This window comes from Neolamprologus multifasciatus, chromosome 7, assembly GCF_963576455.1.
Source record: "Neolamprologus multifasciatus chromosome 7, fNeoMul1.2, whole genome shotgun sequence".
In the NCBI taxonomy this organism is placed as follows: domain Eukaryota; kingdom Metazoa; phylum Chordata; class Actinopteri; order Cichliformes; family Cichlidae; genus Neolamprologus; species Neolamprologus multifasciatus.
This window is the reverse complement of record NC_140445.1, coordinates 19,190,449-19,210,343: the sequence shown is the minus strand read 5'-3', so window position 1 is coordinate 19,210,343 and position 19,895 is coordinate 19,190,449. Positions and strand designations below refer to the sequence as shown.

The following is a 19,895-nucleotide window of genomic DNA, read 5'->3' as shown; positions in this document are numbered from 1 at the left end:
ATATGAATGCAATCCATTATTATTTAAACCAACTGTTAACTGCATATTTCTGTACATTTAAGTATTATTATTCATATTGCCGCATTCATTGACCTTGTTTATAGGTAATTTCATTGTTTAATCACATTAAAATGTTCGTAATTTAATGTTTAAAAGCACTTCAAGAAGGCAAAATCCCATGTGAAATTAGGGCAACAAACTGTATTGTCATTACTGAAAATAACTGTATTTTCATGGGAAAGTTATTTTCTGTTATTTTATGGTATTGTTTGGTGCCCCAGCTGCCACAATATTACTGTTTTTTTAGGATTTTCTTTCTTCTTTTTTTTTACGTTGTATGCAAAGCTGGGATGGCCAGTTACAGGATAATTCCCATTTGGGGATGTAATCCTGCAGGTTTGTGCCAGCAGGATTACATTCCTTTATGTATGTAGGATGATGGTGTGTTATGTTTGCTGCAGTGTTGGGTAAGTTACTTTAAAATAGTAACTTAGTTACATTACTAGTTACTTCTATCAAAAGTAACTCAGTTACTTCAAGTTACTCGTTACTTTCAAAGTAACTAGTTACTAGGGAAAGTAACTTTGGTTTTACTCAGAATTCTCTTGTTAATGTGTTGCTTCCATAACTTTGCCAGTCTTCTAGCTTGCTTACTTGCCACAAGTGCACTGTGCCACCTACCAATAGAAAGGAAAAGATAATACATATTTCCATGAGAGAAATCCCACGCCTGGACCGTCATTGACTGCTGCCATGATTCTAGCCTACGTCACAGCGTCATGTGCGCCTTTTACATCCAACACAAAAACTGCAGTCGTGGTGCTTTGATTGTACTCAGAACTCGGAAATTCTGCCTTCTGAAAAGGAAGACGCTGTTGTGACAGTGATGTTCACTGTTTTGATGGTATATATGCATCAATCGTTTGTTGTAAGATTCAGATAATTATTTTTTAAAAGCTAGACATTTTAAATGAGAATAAGAAAGAAAAGTATTTCTTTGTGCCCACCTCTCCCTGTTAATGCTCTACCTGGCCCCCTGGCAAAACTTTGCTAGCTCTGCTCCTGCACAGTTACCAGCTGTTAGCTACCTAAAAAGGATCCTGGGGTTATCTGTCTCTCAGAAACAGTTCATAACTTCCCTTCAACTCATTCATGTCACCTAAAAGGTAAACCTGTTTCTCCATCACCTGTTCAGCTCTGATGATTCAGTAAGGACATCTCCTGGTTTCATGTTTCCCTCTCACCAGATAAACAAACCGACATCATGACCAGCAGATTTTTTGCAGCTGTGGCTCCAGCAAACATCAGCTGATACTAGAAATTAATATTAAATAAATTCAAACAACAGCTGATCAAGCTTAAACGTGCTGCTGTTGTTTAACGCGACATCGGCTGGTTTCCTCTTTCTGGCGCAAAGTGTGCGATAAATAAACATGAGAGAAAAGCCGATCAGCTGATCATTGATCAGTTTCATGATTGAAGTAGAAACGGGAGAGGGAGGGGGGAGAATGAGAGAAGAAGAGGCAGCTGTGCAGCAAAGACACAGAATAACTCCAGCTTTGTGTCTTTTTCATTGTAGCTGAATTACGGGACAAACTGTTCCTTTTCACCTCAATAAGAAACGCGTAATATTTTCTCTGAATACCAGACGGGAAGGTTGGCAACTCTAATAACTTATGAACAAAATAAAGTTTAACATCATAGCACCCACCCAGCTGTATAGAAACTCCGTCATGCTAGCTAGTACGCAGTACGGAAAAAGTCAGAATAACGAAAATAAACTCCACCTAAACTTGGTTTATATCTGACACAGATAGACTGCAGGTCATAACTTCTTACCTGAAGTTCAGTTCACACTTGGACCGGCGGCCGCCTCGGGTCTCTTTTCCTTCTCTTCCACCTGCTGCCTCCACCACTTGCTAATGTTACTGAATCTGTGGAAGCTCCGCGATAGCCACCACACGAAGTAACGAGTAACGACCCTATCTAAATCCCAGTAACGACTAACGCGTTCCTGATTTTGGCATAATAACTAGTTACCATGCTCGTTACCACAATAATAACGTAGTTACTGTAACGCGTTACTTAATAACGCGTTAGTCCCAACACTGGTTTGCTGTCAGACTGGTATTTTTTGGCTCACACTGCTGACACAAGTTACAGCACCATAGCAACATAACAACCCCCTGCAATGAAGCATAATTCTGATTTAATATGACTGCAGTATGTCTTGCATGCTTGTTTATGTAGTCCAGAGTCTGTGTTGTGGAGGATGAAATAATAGTTTCATATGAAAGGATACAGAGATACAGTTATCTGCAGGAATTTGCACATCAGCAGCGATCGTGAACACTTATTAGCCTGCAGAGTAAAGGCATGTTCCATTTATTAGAGAGCACCACATAGTGTCAGTTTCATTTGAAAAGACAATTTAGAAAAAAATGGCTGAAGCAAATGCAAATGCACAGTGCACGTAGGAGGCACATTTACTGACAGGTGACAAATAAACATGAGAACAAGCTTCTCTGACTTTGTCCTTACTCTCTTCAGACTACATTTAGAGTTCATACACATACAGATACACATTAAAACCCCAAAGTGAAAGGCTAGCAAGTTTGGAAACTGTCTCATACAGTGGAGCGCTTTTAGTTAAGCCAAGCCTCCACACACAGGCTCAGCTGTTCAGCCTCTGTAGCTCAGAGGCTGCTCGGCTCCAAATATACAGATCAAAACAGCCTTCAGCACAAGTTCTCCTTGTCCTCCTCCAAACCAGGAGAATCCAGAACCTCATTTTATACATACTGTATATATATATAAATGTATATATATTTATACATGCTTTTCTTGCATTGCTAATGTTTCTGAGTAACAATATTCGGTGTTAATTCATTTCTGTGGATTGCTGAATAAGTGATAACTGTTGATTTTACTGGTGCCTGTACAATAAACACTCTGATCTTGTGACGTGACACTAAAGCAAAACCAGCCTTAAACAAATAGGAGCAATACAAAAATGACACAAAGCTACTAAAACAGCAGCTGGCAGTACTCCTGAGGATTTCTATACATCTAATGGTTTGTTCACATGACAGGAGTTTATGGAGTGCCGTATCTTCGTGCAGTCCTTTTTCTTCCATATCTTAGTGTCCATATGTCGCCCACGAAGGGCACTATCTGGTCAGCCGGATCAACTGCTATCATGGCCTGCCAAATGGTGTCACAGCCTTTTCCAGGATAGCAACAGTTTATTTAGTGCGGTGCAGCCCAGCAGCACTTAGTCAGAGGGTAGATGAGCCTGTTCCTCCACAGCAGTGGAAAAAACACCCGTGCCAGCACACCAGCAGCTAAACACAGCTCTCCGACTGATATTTATCATAAATCTTGGACGGCATCTTCTTTGCTCTCACACTTCTTTGAAGAGTGTTAAAAGGAACTGTATAAACTCCCATAAAGTGCACCGACAGATGTACTTTATCCATAAATGCCTCGGTGCCGTTCACAAACCTCCGACTGCTTAAGCGAAGGTGACAGCTATCATCTTTTATGTATAAAAGATTCCCAGACACGTTCCTCAGCTGGGTTCTCATACAGAATTTGTGAGGGCTTGCTCTGCTGAGTCGGGCTTTAAAGTTGAGCCTGTTGCATTGCTGTCCATCATCATGCCAAGCTTCTCCGTCCCATTCCTTGGCTCCTCCCTTTGTCTGTCCCTTTGCAATCTCCTCCTACGACTGAGAAAGAAACAATCATGGCCAACAATCAAGAGCCAAGAGCTAATCATCAGTATGCAGCAGGCATCCACTCTGATCCTTTACATGCATTCCATAAAATGGTGAAATTTCATTTAGCCCCTCACATGTACACAGACTTACCGTGAACAGATGCAGATGAAAACAACAAGAAGAATTAATAGCGCAAGCCCTGCGATGGCACAGGTAATTATGATTCCTTGTTTGCCTTGTGTCTGCACCTCCAGGTTTAGGTACTCACACCTGGAACCAATGTAACCGATCTGACACCTGCGACAAAGAACATAAAATGTGTTCATAACTTCATTTTCGTGTGCATTTTTCTTGCAAGGCATCTGTTCGTCTACTTCTTTAACATGCTCGGAAGGAACCCTGGAAACATTGTCGTGCAGGAACATAAATGACAGGGCTTTCTTTTGCACCCTGTTGTTTGTTTAAATAAACATCCTTGTTGTCAGTCTCTTGTCACTGTCTCTGCTCCACAGCTAAATGATTTTGCAGAATGAGTTTTGTTTAAATTACATTTTGCACAACTTGGAAACAGAGTTTGGAAATCTGCGCCTCACCTGCAGGACGGTGCATCCTGGTCCTTTATGTAACGACACTCCCCATGGATGCAGTAATGCTCAAGTTCCTCTGGGCATTTTGAGAAGTGCCCATTCGACTGTCCAGTATCTATTGTGTTTTCTGGAGGAGTAAAATGTGTAGAAAGGGGAGGAGTCTAATCATTGCTAGCAAGTACGTATAGAAGCTCATAAATAGAGAAATTAAACAGTGAAATTTGTCAGTTGTTCTATATAAAGCATAGTTTTAATCAGTTTTGTTAAATAGTCTATTCTATGATAATGTCTGTTACCATCAACAATGACCCTGTCACTATTACTAGGCATAAAATAGTCCCTTATGAAAGCCCTTGCAAAACTACAACTTGGGCTGGTAGCTGGAGTTTGTTAACCTGAGATAGATGAACTGTGTTCCCTTGTTACTTGTCTTTTTAAAGCTACTCAAATGCTTATATGTAGCTCCAACTGTACTTATGGGGAAAATGTGTATGTTGCATATCGAAGCTATTTTCTTGATCTTATGCCAAATCAAAAATATACTTTGTTTAGAAAAAACAAAAGGCCTTTTTTGTTTATGGTTTGAAAAAGTGAAGCACAACATTTTTTATTAATATTACTATTTATCAAATTCTAATGTCACTGATTGTATACAAAACAGATAGATGTATATGTCGAGCATATAGACACTGAGTGAAGTCAGTGTGTTAGTGCCTTAACCCTGCGTTCTTTCTAATGGTCAACAGGGGGAGACTATTGCGACTGCCAAAAGAAATCAGATTGTAGAGAAGTCTTTGAGTAAATTAACCTACGTTTGATTTTGGAAAACATTTTCTTAAAGGACTCAATGTTTTAAAGCCTTCTTCAATACAGCATAATGCTTATTTTGTAAATTATGGTTCCAATAAAATGGTTACCCCTGAGAAGTCCTAGCGCCATGTGCTGTTCTTGATTTCAGGTATCGGTTGCACTAAAACAACTTCTAAGAATAAGCTGTATCATTACCTAATCAGCTCATTTCTCAAAAGATAGCAAGACCAAGTTCAAGTTAGAGCCCCCGCTGCTTTTCAGATTTCTGTCTTTCATATTGCCTGCAGTGTATGGCTAACACAAAAAGACTTCATGTGCCTAGTATATAGGCCTAATGGACAAAATGAACAAATGTACCAAAAGCAAATGAGCTCATTTCTCCAAACGTCTTGTTAGATTTGTATTGTTTATTGTCATTTATGCTTAGAGGTATATGCTTAGAGGTGTATAGTCGATTGTGTAGTGATGGGATGTGTGATCCTTAATAGTCTGCAAAGGCTTGGTGTGCATTCTAGAGTGTTCTGGCATTCACACCCACATTCTGGGAGCATGGGAGAGGGCATACCTTCTCTTATTGTTTTATGGTAGGATAAACATGTCTATATCTGTTTTAGGCTAAGTGCCTTTTGTTTAGATGAACTGTTGGACTTCCAAACCAGCAGGGTTAGGGAAGTTGTTTATGGGGTCACACTCTGACCCCACACACACACACACACACACACACACACACACACACACACACACACTTACACAACGCACAGGCAAGGTACTCTTTGTTTGTATGTAGACGTCATATGTTAATGAACCTATGTATATTCATGTAACCTCAATAAAAGAGCAGTGTTACGGGGGAGCAGATGAGAGCAACTGGGGTCAAGCGAAGGAACGGCGTTTGTCCAGTTCTCTCCCGTGCACGAGAAACATGAAGAACTTTGCTTACTCTTGTCTTGCTTTGCTGTGTAATTAAAATGTTCTTAACGTTCCAGCGAATAGGTTTATGCTACAAACCTATCAGTCTATTTCTGTAACTGTGTCATGATCTTCTTTGATGTACACCCTCACCTTCTGGCATGGCATGATGTGTGTATATATAGACTGTTTGTAACACAATCCACTGAAGAACTGTGCAATGCATGCCAGGAAAGGCCTGGTGTCATCGAGATCTCATTAGACACGTGTCTCTACAACTTGAGCTCCAGAAGAGCTGGGATGCTGTGCAACATCTCAATAATAACTGAATATGATGATTTGCAAATCTCCTTATTCCATATTTTATTCATGATAGAACATAGAAAACATATCAAATATATGAACCAAAAATCCTTTAAGAAAAAGTTTGGCTCATGTTGAATTTGATGGAAGCAACATGTCTTTAAAAAGTTGGGACTGGGCCATGTTTAACACCAGTCTGTAAACAATTGCATGACTTTTGGGAAAGGAATGTTTTCCCATTCTTATCTGATATGAAATTATAGCTGCTCAACAGTCCTGACTCGTCTTATTTTCCATTTCATGATGCATCAAATGTATTCAACTGGTGAAAGATCTGGACTGCAAGCCAGTTTAGCCCCTGAGCTCTTCTACCATGATACTTATTGGACTTGGGGTTAGGGTTAGGCTGTGCTTTGGAGACTTTTGAGCTGAATGCTGATCATAACCAGATTGTCTTTGTTCTCCTTAATCCGCACACCGTGATCCTGTTTTACAAAAAGAATTTCAAATTTTAGTTTGTTCCAATGACAAAACAGTTTTCCACTTGCCCTCATTTTAAATGAACTTTGGCTCAGGCTGCATTTCCGGATCATGTTCATGGCTTTTTCTTTGCACGACAGAGCATTTGTAGTTGGCACGGTGAACTGTGTTCACAAACATTGATGTCTTGAAGTGCTCCTGAGTCGGTGCCAAAACGTTCCTGCCAGAATCATACCTGCTGTTAATGCAATACTGATTTTTAGCCTTCTCTCTTACCCACAGAGAATTCTCCAGATTCTCTGATTATTTTGATGATATGATAGTATTATTACCGTAGATGATGAGATATTAAAAGTGCTTTGAGAAATATCATTCTAAAATTGTTCCACATTTATTTTGCAGATTGGTGAACTTCTGCCCAACTTTACTTCAGAGAAACTCTGCTTCTCTCATAGGCTCTTTTTTAATACGTTATTGTGTTAGTGACCTATTGCCAGTTAACCCAATTAGTTAAAAAATGTTCCTCCAGCTGTTTTTTTTACCACTTACTTTTCCGGTCTTGTGTTGCCCTCATGACAACTTTTTTAAAACATGTTGTTGCCATTAAATTCAAAATGAGCTCATATTTTTTCACGTAGTGGTAAAATATTCCAGTTAAAAGACCTGACCTATTTTCGAAATCATCCTGTTTTTGTTCACATTTTTTGAAGCATCCCAGCTGTTTTGGAAATCAAGTCGTTTCATTAAAATTCTTTACAAAATGAAATGGGATTCTGTTTTCATCCCTTTTCTCTATCACAGACACACATGATAAAACACACCCTGACAGCTGCTGGTGAGCCATGGAGATGAACTTCTGACCACCGGTTTCACATAACACTTCTTCTGAATACCGCTATCTTTACAAGCGGCTCTCATGACATTATCTTTGAATATTGAGCTTGTAAAACAATAGTGCTGTGACATCAATGAGAGCGCTTCACTTGTTAGCTGAAACACGAGACCCAGTTTGCTGTCATGACCTCAGTGCTGAAAGGAAAAATCTCATGTTACGAAGTTTAAAGAGATAGTCTGGGAAGTAGCTTTATGTGCTGTCTTGCCAAGAATTAGCCGAGATGGGGCAACCGATACCCCTGTCACTTCGTGAGCTATAAAGCTAACACTAGCTGCTGGTTTGCTTAGCAGAACCAGTGGAAAAGAGGACATAGCTAACCCGAACAAGTCTTTAGACCCTATAAAGCTCACAAATTAAAATACTACGTCTTTAAAAAAAAAAAAATCACAAATCAAAGTGAAAAGCAGTGCTAAATAGTGTGTTTCAACCTGTTTCTGCGCTTTCTGCACACCTTAGCTAAACAACGATGATTGTTTTATAGATATACAAACATAAAGTCAGTGTTTTCGTTTCAAATCTTAAATAGAATCTATTAATTTCAATTCTTTTCAAACTTATTAATTAACTTATTACTATTAATTTGGACTGATTAGAGCTTTTCTATTATATAGTCAGATATTATTTTAATTTTAATTTTAATAATTAAAAAAATTAAAAATAATTTTAATTTTATTTTGTGTCTTTGTTTTGTATTCATTTTAGTTTCTAGAGTGAAAGTATAAGTTTTATTCTTTTTTAATCATATTGTATAGAGAGCATAATTCAGATGCGAGAATAAGGGAATCAGTAAAGGTATTACAATAACAACTTTATGGAAGAAGTTCACATACAGTCTTCTAGATATCCACAGTCTCAGTAAGCATGTCCATCAATGTCTAATCAGCAAAGTCGTAATAAAAATTTTCACCAACAGATACTAAAACTAAGCATAATTAATATTTTTATTTTATTTTAGTTAGCTTCCTAAGTTCAAAAAAGTATCTAAATTAATCTTCATTTTTCCAAAAGAACACACACACACACACACACACACACACACACACACACACACACACATATACATATATATATATATATATGTATATATTTTAGGTACCAAAAATGCTTTTTTCCCATGCAGTACTATGCATTATATTATTTAACATAAAGTTGTCACTACACCAGGAACAGTAGGAGTCTACCTTTGTTGTTGAGTAGTTACAGTAGTTAGTAGTACAAGATAAGAAAATATTGGTGGTTTGAATTTGTGCTGTTGTACTTAATCCCATATAAAATACAACACCCATGTTATGGGTCTTATCTAGTGGTTTATTTCCCCCAAAATCCATCTAACAATGATGAGATTGCAGTTAAAATTTGTTTAATTACAGAAATTACCCAGCAGAGGTTGTTGACAATACCTCTGTACTAAGGGTTGATACATTTTATATTGTGTATTGTATATTCTGACTCCTCAACAATATACTTATGTGTGTCTCATACCAACATCTGTCTTACTACTTCTACTACTGAAAAAGTCAAACCAAAGAAGCAGTTACCGTCACAGAAACGCCCCCTACACCACCTTTCCATATCTACCTGTGCAATTGTCTCTGTTGCCATGGAGATGACAGTCGGACACAGTTCCGGTGGGAGGCACGTCTGTGGCATTCCACTCTGCCAGGCAGTATTTGCATAAGGTCAGAGCTGCAGCCAGGAGCACAAACAAAAAGCCAATCACACACAACCAACGTACGTACACCTGCACATTTTAACCAGTGTTTAGCCGCATTGTACTTACAGGATCTGGATAAGAGATGACAGGACTTTTACTACTCTATAAACATCCTCTATTACTTTTCCTGGTGACTGTATTGGCAAATAATTGTTTTTTTAATATATAAACCTATAGAAAGGACAACGTCACAAACAGTTTCCAAAACTTATATTAAGGGAAGCCTGATTTGATGATGATTAATGATCACAGAAGATGCACATTCCTTGTGCATGAGCTCTTCATTTAATCATTAACCACAAGTGAAGCTTGTTGTACAAGTACAATTATTCCACAAATTGCTTAGCAGGGAATTGCCCGTAAACTTGTTTTGGCTCCATTATTTTGATAACACATGGTTTTAATATCAGTCAAAACAACATAGAGCTATTCAAATGACACTTTAAAAACTAGATATGAGAAGAAAACTGGAACAGTACAGGACATGCATTTAAAACAAGAACTATTTACATATCATTTTAATATTATCCTTTTGGGTTTTTAGCCTTCTGCTTATGGACAATGAGAAAGAAAGGTGAACAAGAGAAAAGATCTTACCGATTACTATTCCTACATAGAGTCTGTACACTTTGGCCATCTCCTCACTTGATAAAAGTTTTCATCCAGTATATTAAAGTTCAGTGTCATTAACAAACAAAAGTCAAACTGGTTCAGTCCTTTTTCAGGGGTCAGCGACCTTTGAAAAAGGTGTGGAAAGGCTGTGGAAGTTCCCCAGTGGCGTGTCGTATTGTGGTTCTTCATTGATGGTGGCTAATTTCATAATTTCTATAACCAAAGCACGTCCAGTCCAAAGCTCGCTGACTCTTCTGTGACTGGCCTGAGCTGCTGGGTGTGAGAACAGAAAAAGGAGGCGGCACTGAAACCGAACTCCAATCCCCGCCCATACCTTTAAAGCTTTAAAGGAGAAGACAACTCCATTCAAGCTATTCTGTTTATTTTCTCTTTAGAGAACAAGTTTTCCTTTATACCTGAGGTTTGCTTTCTTAAGAATGAAATGACAGGTGGAGCATTCATTGACAATACGTGGCACCGGTTTAGCTGAAAAGGACTTTAGATTCTATTTTTAATTTTCCATTCCACTGTCCTTCCCTCATTCCCTGGAACAGAAAGCAGATAAATGTAGGTGGATGGGTAGGAGATAAAATCTGATAAAATAGATGGCTGGAACAGCTGGATTCCTTGCAGGTCTGCACTGATTCCTGGAGAGTTTAAGAAAAGTGAAATAAATGGTAAATGGCCTGCATTTGTAAAGGACCCCAAAGCGCTTTACACTACATTCAGTCATTCACCCATTGGCAATGGCAAGCTACATTGTAGCCACAGCTGCCTGGGGTGCACTGACAGAGGCGAGGCTGCCGGACACAGGCGCCACCGGGCCCTCTGACCACCACCAGTAGGCAAACATGGGGTTAGTATCTTGCCCAAGGATATTTGGCATGCAGCCAGGAGGCAGCCTGGGATCGAACCACCAACCTTCTGATTAGTGGCTGACCTGCTCTGCCACCTGAGCTACAGCCACCCCATATAAATAAAGTTTAATGTGGAAGTTTAAATGGTTGTAGCAACCTTCTTTTACCTACACTTTAAACTTCAGTTACTTTATTTCATTTATTCATTTTACTACTTTTAGGTGAAAACTTTAGAAGAAAAAATAGAGTAAAGAGTTTAAAAAGAAAATAGGAGTGGTGGAGAACCACTCAGTGCGTCATGAGAAGTCCCTCGGCTTATCGAATAGCATAGCTTTAAGGTCACATGATCCAAGCCTAACTGTCAGCTTTATGAAAAGGGAAAGTTTTATTTCTAATTTTAAAAAGTGGAAAGGGTGTCTCAAAGCACAGCTGTTCACAGGAGAGAGGCCCAGTAGCTGAAGGCTCTGCCTTCCATTCTACTTTTGTAAACTCTAAACCTGACCAGAAGATGGTGTAATTTCACACTTTTCCACACATTAATAAGTGGAGTAGAGGTGGAGTTTTTAAAGACATAGCAACAGGTCTTTGAGAGCCAGAATTCTTGCTGATTGCCAGGTGTTCAAATACTTATGTGCAGCAGTGCTATACAAATAATGTCATAAAAATTATACAATGTGATTTCTTGAATTGTTGTTTAAATGCTGTGTGACACAGTGGGAATGCACCTACAGTGTGAATTTCAGACCCCTCCATGATTTCATGATCGCAGGGTGTTCAAATATGTTGCTCACTGTATATGTTTGAGTCTATATGCATAACTATGACCCTGTATGGATGAAAGAAAATCCAAAATCAATTCAAACTTGTGCACCCATTTCTTGTTTTTGTTAAAGTCATTAAAGATGTGTAATGCTGCACAATCATTCCACATTGGGGGAAAAAAAAGAATAGTTCAAAGAAATCATTAAAATCTCAACGTTATCATGATGCTCGTGCCATACTTTAACTCCTTTTATCACATACAGTTTAGAATCACCAATTAACCTAACAGGCATGTCTTTGGACATGAGAGGAAGGCGGAGTAGTGTATCCATGCAGGCACAAGGAGAGGATGCTAACTCCATACAGAAAAGCTCCAGCTAAGATTCAAACTAGGAGCCTTCATCCTGTGAAGGCATAGCACTTCACCACCTTGCCACCTTTAAATCAGTTTAAACTGGATGTTTAAGCTGGAGAGATGAACTTGCAGTCAGTAGTGGCTTGCAAAAGTATCCCCCCCCCCCCCCCTTGAACTTTTCCACATTTTGTCACATAACAGCCACAAACATGAATCAATTTTATTGGAATTCCACGTGAAAGACCAATACAAAGTGGTGTACACGTGAGAAGTGGAACGAAAATCATACATGATTCCAAACATTTTTTACAAATAAATTACTGAAAAGTGGGGTGTGCGTAATTATTCAGCCCACTGACTCTGACTTTGTAGAACCACCTTTTGCTGCAATTACAGCTGCCAGTCTTTTAGGGTATGTCTCTACCAGCTTTGCACATCTAGAGACTGAAATTCTTGCCCATAAAACAATTACCAGCACTTCTAAAGCTCAGAGCTTAACACCCATTTTATTTTTATTTTATTTTTTTATATAAACATATATCTACACACTGACTGTAAATACATGCTTACATATGACAATACTGTCTTAAATCCCTCTTCTCTGACACTCTGAAATCCAGACTCCTGCCTAAATAAACTGCAAAGATACACGAGAAATGAGAACTAGGAGTTTATTTAAAGCATCTGCAGAAACTGCTAAAGCCTTGTTTGCAGAGCAAAGGTTGCTAACAAAGGAGGCATCATGACAGGAGAGCTATTGAGACTCGCCCATGCAGCGACAGGAAAAGGAAGTGATAAGGCAGAGCTGTCTCGTGACTGGCTAGACTTGTTTTAGGGAGATTAAACAGTTTCTTGAACAATGTAGACATATAAAAAATACAAGTTCTGTTTTAAAATAAAATATACAAATGAACTGACTAAACAGACAACGACTTATGGAAACTGTCGCGCACAAATACAATGAACAACATGGTTTTTATATGGTTTGTAAAGCACCTTCTGCACAGAGTGCATTTATTTTATTTTATCTAAGCATTCTCTTGAGCTGGAGCATCCAAAAAGTTTTAAAAGGCTCAAAGGATAAATGAAAGTGGCATTTTGTCTTTGCAGTTTTGAACAGGAAGACCCAGTTTCCTCTCTCTGGCTGTGTTCCTGACTTAGACTGAACATCAGGAAGCGCAGACGCCACGAGATTCCAAGGCATAATTTAGAGCTCAGCAACAAACATCCGCTTTGAAAACTTTACAGATAATCACTGTAAGACTGTTTGGTGCAGAAATGGAGTTTTCACAGCACTTTGTAAAAGCAATTTAAAAGAAAAACTGAAAAGACTGTATGTTCACGGGATGTGCTTTAATGTGTTTCACCAAAAAATTGATGATTTACAAAACTTTTTTTAGAAAAACATGAAATTAAAATCTATTACACTATTAAAAAAACAAAGCAAAATTAATATCGTCTTTGAGTGGTGTGCCACTTGTATCCACTTTGTCTTCCACTGCAAAAGGTGCAAACCGTTTTATTCCACATTTGAAATCGAGACGTAATAACAGGCGTTACAAAGAAACAAAGCTGCACATTTTATGGACCCTGACCTTCACACTATGGCACAAGAGCGTGGTTCTCTGAAAGGGTTGCTGCCTGTGGGGACTCCAACCAGCAAGGCGTCTTTTCCTGCGTTCTGCAGACAATACTGCTGGAGCTCTGCAGCTGCCTGGGACACCTGGAAGCAGAAACAGAAAAATACACTCAGATGGTACAACTTTGTAACTCACATATACTTTAAAAGGATTAAAAACACACACACACACACACAAATCAAGTGCAGGCTTTTTGTTTTCTAGGTTGTGCAAAACCAAAAATGTATATGTGTAACTGACACCCAGAGTTTCTTAGCATTTACAAGAGCCGATGTGACAAATTAATCAATTCCTTCATTTAAAAAAACGAAAACATTCATAATATAATGTTTATAATACAGAATACAGTGATAGTAATACAATACATAATACAAAATTATAAATAGTTAAATACATTTATAGATTATTAGGGTTGTAGTTGAGGTGCCACTAACTATTTTATATTGAATATACTGATTACCCAGTTTATTTTTTAAATTAAGTAATACTTAGTAAATAACCCAAATCTTAAAATTATTCACAATAAATTGGAACTTGGTAGTAAAAAAGCTAATCCAGCTTATATTTATAAGCAGAAATCTTGAACTTTTTGGAGTTTTTGCATTAAAAATCATTTTTTGACTTAATGATTAATTAATGGTGTGTGTTATATTAATCTAAAGCATGTATGTATTCATTAAACTATACAGAGTGACTTTTCTGTAGTGTAATACTGTACACTAAGTGTTTTAAATAAAATAGATTAAACAATCTTATTCTAAATCTTATTCTAAAATTAATCTAGTTGCACTTTCCCAACATTCATAATGTACATATTAAACAAAATAGTTGCATCAATCAACAAAAGCTCGTTTGTAGAAAGCAAGCAGTCGTGTTCTGTAAAGATGCCAGCTTTACCTTGATTCTTTCCACACTGGCCTCAAGCTTCAGTTGTTCTACCAGCCGTCGCATGTTGGATAAATTGGAATTGGAGGTCATGTTGTTTGTAATTGTTTTGTGAGAGAAAAAGTCCTTGGGAAGGAAAAAGGGGGAAAAGATGTCTCTTTAGTCTTTTGCTCTCAGCAGTTGTCTTTACTAATGGGCAGCAAATGCTGGACAGGAACAGAGTGGCCGGGTTTCTTTCCAAATGACCTCAGTGCACTCAGCTGAAGAAATAAGGAGTGATACAAACACACTGACCTCCCTGTGTACTACTAGAGACTTCATAGAAAAGTGTTTTAGAGCTGTATTTCAAAAGGGAATTCAAGCTCCATTCACCCAGATTAAAAGTACTAGTATATTCAAAAAAGACTGTAGTCATTTTAATAGTGTGTTTCCTTAGAAATACAACTGACCCCCCCCCCCCCCCCCCCCCCCCCGAAGTAATAATATGGGTTTTATAAAATATAGCTTTTCTCAAATATAGCACAAATACATCTGGAATCTACCATTAAATATCTTTAATGATTTTCCCCAATGAGGCTTAGTATTAAGTAGTTTTACGTACATAAAGGTTTACATAAAATGTTATCCAGTACATCTCTGTTATAACAGATGATGTCATTAGTGACATTATTAATGAATCCTTTCATTTTTGTTTCGTTGTTTTCCTCTGTTGTGTTTCAAATTTCTCTCCCTTCTGTTGGTTTTGATACAGAAGCTCTTTTAATAAATTATTATTACTGTGAAAATGATTTATCCTTTTCTGTCAGCGTTGCCTGTATGCAATAGTACTGAGACTAAAATATACTCTATTTTCGTCTTTTGTTTCGAACATGTAAATAAAAGTAAAATTATTGAATAGCTTTCAAAACTATACTGAAGACACTGAGGAGTGAGATGAAGTATAAACCAATAATTAATAATCAAACAAGTTTATAATAATTTACTGATAAGTAATTATACCCCGTTTAATGCTATTTGATCATAATTAACCTCAACACACATACGCACATGTGATTTTTAAACTTCTTTAACGTTGTCTAGTTTATAGCTTTGCGCATGCGTACACCGATACCGGAAAGTGTCACGAGACGCGCGCGCGCGTGTGTTACCCACGTGGCTAATGAATTACGGCGGTTTCTGCGTCCTCATTGGTCCGCAGGTGATTATCGGGATTGGCTGTAAGCTACTTTTGCGGAAAGGTAAACGGAACCTTCCCCGGAGAGTCCACACTTCTGAGCGTTGTGTTCAAAACTCGGCAACAAGTATGAGCTAAACGAAACTGTCAACAAAACTCAAAGCAGCTGGACTTCAGCAGACATGGTGGAGGTATTTTCCGGACGCACACTCCTGAACAAGGACGGAGAGTTTGTGGATCCCGAAGAGGCTCTGCGGAACAAGGTGGTGGGGATCTACTTCTCCGCGGGATGGTGCCCGCCGTGTCGGGACTTTACCCCAATCCTGTGTGACTTCTACACGGAGCTGGTGGAGGAGAGGGATCCTCCGGCTCAGTTTGAAATAGTTTTCGTGTCTTCTGACAAGTCAACCGATGACATGGTTGAATATTACCACGACATGCACGGAGACTGGCTCGCTCTGCCTTGGACGGATGATTACAAAAAGTGAGTTTCATAATCTAATATTTCACATTTGAACTCAACGTAACACAATCAAGTGTTTTATTTATCTTATACCTACACAGTGCAGTCTGTACAGTCTACTAGGCAGTGATCCAGCTTATGTAAAACGCTGATGCGCGTCACTGTCGAGGATTAGGTTTAAGCGACAGCAAGTCCAGACTGTTCTCTTCAAAGTGTCCTTTATTTGTTTATTTTGATTTCCAGATCACGTGATTTGAGTTATTGAAGGGTTGCGTGACTAAATCAAAGTCAGATCTGTACACCTGAGAGTGCAAACGTTTCTCTCAAACATTTTTTCTTAAATAAAAGCAGTTAGTTATTTATTACATAGCTACTTTAAAGTCGAGTATCAAGTTGTTCAGTTTCTAATCTTGGATGGAGTTGCAGCTATTCTGTTCATTTTTTTTCTTCCCAAAGTTAAAACTGGACTCTTTGAATGTTCTGTTTAACCATACCAGTAGTGTGATTTAAATATATTCAGCAAAGCAGATGAGTATTGAAATAAAAACATCAAACATAAAAACATCCATGTGCCCTTAAGTCTGTGAAGGTTCTCAGTCATCCAGGTCATCGTAGTCAAAGGAGCTTGCAAAGAAAAGCGTCTGGACTTCTTTAAGTTACTTGAAGACGTTTCACCTCTCATCCGAGAGGCTTCTTCAGTTCTAAGGTCAAATGGTGGAGAGTCCCAGATATAACCCTAGTGGGAGTGTCCCCCCACAGAGGGACAAAAGGACCCCCTGATGATCCTCTAATCGCCTGAGCCAAGGTGTGGAACTGGGTGTGGGTCCCAATCAGCCAGAGTTTCGGGTGGGTTCATTGTGAAACCTGGCCCCACCTTATCATGCGAATTCCTGAGGTCAGATGGCCCAGGGTGTGAGTGGGCCTTAAGGCGTCTGGGAAGGGATCTCAAAACTGGATTATAGATGGCAGAGAGTTGGTGTCGTAAACCACCGCCTCTGTTCAAAGATGGTCGCTCACAGTGGACATAGATGGCTTCTTTCACTCCTCTTTCAAACCATCTGTCCTCTCTGTCCAAAATGTGAACATTGGCATCCTCGAAAGAGTGTCCTTTATCCTTAAGATGCAGATGGACAGCTGAATCTTGTCCTGTGGAGGTCGCTCTTCTGTGTTGTGCCATGCGCTTGTGAAGTGGCTGTTTGGTCTCTCCAATGTAGAGGTCTGGGCATTCCTCGCTGCACTGTACAGCATACACCACATTGTTAAGTCTGTGTTTTGGCGTTTTGTCTTTCGGGTGAACCAGTTTTTGTCTGAGCGTGTTGCTGGGTCTGAAATGCACCGGGATGTCATGCTTGGAGAAAACCCTCCTGAGTTTCTCTGATACACCGGCTACATAGGGGATGACAATGTTGTTGCGTCTGTCCTTCTTATCCTCCCTCGCTGGTGTCTGATCTTCTTTTCTGTGCCTCTTTGCTGACCCCTATGTAGCCGGTGTATCAGAGAAACTCAGGAGGGTTTTCTCCAAGCATGACATCCCGGTGTCATGTGCCCTTAAGTTAGCAGCATTTGAATGCTGTATCTAAGCACAGTGAAGCTGTTTTTCTTATATTGTGTTTAGGTGTGTTGATTAATTGCAGCCAGTAATCATGTTTTATTTGTAAAATTTGAATTTGTGAGATATCTGTAGCCGCAGTTGCCATCAAACTGCGTTATGTGCAAGAATCTCACATGTATTCATGGAAAACTATCAAGTGTATAATAGATTCTTTACAGTGGAAGAAGTGTCTTTTTCTGATAAGGGCGCTTCTTTGTCTTTTTGTCCTCTCGCAGTGAGTTGAAGCATCGCTACAAGATCACAGCAGTGCCCAAACTGGTGATCGTGAAGGAGAATGGCGACGTGATCACGGACAAGGGCAGGAAACAGATCCGAGACCGAGGCCTGGCCTGCTTCAGGTCCTGGTTGGACGCTGCTGAGATCTTTCAGAACTTCAAGGGTTAGGAAAATAGAGGGCCTAATGAAGCTAATAAAATCTTCCTGCTTTCCATTTCAGTGTAGCCGTCTGAGAAGTCGCCGGATCACCGGACAGCTTATGTTTCTGTTAGATGAAGATCTGCTTATTTTTAATTCATCTTCTGCCCATTTTCCCGTCAGAGGTCGAACACCAGTAGTTAAAAATGCAATTTCAATGAAACATTATGAGAAAGAATAATCGTATTTAGATTCCAGTAATTCTTAAGAGCTGGTCTAATGATGGTTTTGCAGTTATTACTTGGGCATAAGGAGTCAGTCTTGATTGCACAATGTAGTGGTCATATAGTTGGAATAATGACACCGTCAGTGATTAGACTGGGTTCATCCAGTTCTTTTTGCCACTGGATGTGAAATCTGCCTGTAATGTAAAGGCTTGACTGCAAAACCAAAACACGATGAGGGCAGCACTCTTATTTTTACTCCCAATACCTGAAATGGTAAGAAATGGTAGCTGATGAAACACCTCTTTATCTATGGTAAAGAAAAATTGTGAAGTAGTGGGAAAAAAACTTATCAACTTGCAGATTTTCTATCATCCTATGCATCAACGATAAACCCTCAGGCTCGTCTGATAGAGAAATTGACCATTTCATGTGACTAATTCCAGCCAGCTGCTGCCGTTAAAGTACATGTATACAGTTAATGCGCTCTTCAAACATTTAGCCAGACTTTGCCTCTGTTAAATATATATATTGTTTCTATATTACTTACCTTTGTACATAAATGTAGTTCTATCTCAAACTGCCTGTATATTTTTATATTCTGTTTTTAATGAGTTGTTAAGATGGGCTATTATTAAAAATTTAATAGAAAAAAACTATTCTGTTTTAATTATGATTATTATTACTTTTTTTTCAAGGTTTGATTATGTGTTGTAGTGCTGAAGAGCTGTTTGATGAACAAACAGAGCGATTCCCTTTTGCCTCATTAAACTGTGGAAAGCCCACAGGATCTGTTTCCATCGTGCTGGCACATCTACACGCATGGTCCTAATTACCTGTTTCCCTCGTGTGCACTGACACAGCTGTTATCACTTTGTGCACGAAGCATCCAACAGACCTGGTGAATAATGATGTGTGTGCGCAGGCCATCTTCTCCAGGTCTTGTCTGATTTTTAAAAAGCAGACAAGACCTGAAGCTCAATTCTGAGATGAATTGAGTCGAGCATCGAGCGTCTCTTCAAGGACCTTCGTCAAATCTCAGAGGACTGTGCAGACCAAAAGATCTGAGTTTATTGAAGCAACTCTTCAAGGTAACATAACTCAAACTGCCACGTTAGATGGATTATTTATTGATAAAATATACTGCAGTTTGCATCATTATTCCTCTGGGAAAAAGGATGAAGACGGTGCATTTCCACGGTGTGCCATGTGGTGTAGCTGCAACACCATTTATGAGCGGTTCAGTTTTGTCTTATTAAAAGGTGTTTTCACATTTATCTGCTTATCACGGTCAATTGATTTTTCATCCGAGTGGGAGAGGCCTGATTTGAGTATTTATTGATTGTGTTGGGGAGTTATTAAAAAGAGAGCCACCGGCATGGGACGCTATTTACCGCTGTTCGGTCAATGTATAAGGCAGTGCGGATGAATTTTATTCATTCATATAAAATCTTTATGTACTTTGCGTGTAAAGGCCACTCATTTTCTGGTCATCTAATGGCAATGGAAAGTAACTTTTCTTGTAGGCTACTCGTTAAAG

The 19,895-nt window shown here is 38.9% G+C and overlaps 3 protein-coding genes across 3 annotated transcripts; 1 reads left to right on the top strand and 2 right to left on the bottom strand.

Annotated features, from left to right (window-relative positions):
- Positions 1 to 456: 456 nt before the first annotated feature.
- btc (betacellulin, epidermal growth factor family member) lies at positions 457 to 10,713 on the bottom strand. The gene is made up of 5 exons (XM_085168362.1): positions 10,015 to 10,713; positions 9,282 to 9,389; positions 4,313 to 4,433; positions 3,870 to 4,016; positions 457 to 3,728 (listed from the first exon to the last, which is right to left on the bottom strand). The coding sequence occupies exons 1-5, from the start codon at positions 10,052 to 10,054 to the stop codon at positions 3,584 to 3,586; spliced, it is 561 nt and encodes a 186-aa protein (XP_085024488.1). The 5' UTR covers positions 10,055 to 10,713; the 3' UTR covers positions 457 to 3,583.
- A 2,622-nt stretch (positions 10,714 to 13,335) lies between these two features.
- Positions 13,336 to 14,973, bottom strand: gng10 (guanine nucleotide binding protein (G protein), gamma 10). Its single transcript, XM_085168364.1, has 3 exons — positions 14,541 to 14,973; positions 13,599 to 13,726; positions 13,336 to 13,501 (listed from the first exon to the last, which is right to left on the bottom strand). Exons 1-2 carry the CDS (start codon positions 14,619 to 14,621, stop codon positions 13,601 to 13,603), a joined length of 207 nt encoding a protein of 68 aa, XP_085024490.1. The 5' UTR covers positions 14,622 to 14,973; the 3' UTR covers positions 13,336 to 13,501; positions 13,599 to 13,600.
- Positions 14,974 to 15,699: 726 nt separating this feature from the next.
- nxnl2 (nucleoredoxin like 2) lies at positions 15,700 to 18,969 on the top strand. Its single transcript, XM_085168363.1, has 2 exons — positions 15,700 to 16,186; positions 17,993 to 18,969. Exons 1-2 carry the CDS (start codon positions 15,885 to 15,887, stop codon positions 18,159 to 18,161), a joined length of 471 nt encoding a protein of 156 aa, XP_085024489.1. The 5' UTR covers positions 15,700 to 15,884; the 3' UTR covers positions 18,162 to 18,969.
- Positions 18,970 to 19,895: the final 926 nt, after the last annotated feature.

Excerpts from the sequence above, each read along its gene's own strand:
- btc (XM_085168362.1), bottom strand. The coding sequence starts at position 10,054 with ATGGCCAAAGTGTACAGACTCTATGTAGGAATAGTAATCG. Across the intron at positions 9,390-10,014 it reads CTATGTAGGAATAGTAATCG|CTCTGACCTTATGCAAATAC; the intron begins GTAAGATCTTTT and ends TCCTGGCTGCAG. Across the intron at positions 4,017-4,312 it reads CAGGATGCACCGTCCTGCAG|GTGTCAGATCGGTTACATTG; the intron begins GTGAGGCGCAGA and ends TCTTTGTCGCAG.
- gng10 (XM_085168364.1), bottom strand. The coding sequence starts at position 14,621 with ATGACCTCCAATTCCAATTTATCCAACATGCGACGGCTGGTAGAACAA. Across the intron at positions 13,727-14,540 it reads CCAGTGTGGAAAGAATCAAG|GTGTCCCAGGCAGCTGCAGA; the intron begins GTAAAGCTGGCA and ends TTCTGCTTCCAG.
- nxnl2 (XM_085168363.1), top strand. The coding sequence starts at position 15,885 with ATGGTGGAGGTATTTTCCGGACGCACACTCCTGAACAAGGACGGAGAG. Across the intron at positions 16,187-17,992 it reads TGGACGGATGATTACAAAAA|TGAGTTGAAGCATCGCTACA; the intron begins GTGAGTTTCATA and ends GTCCTCTCGCAG.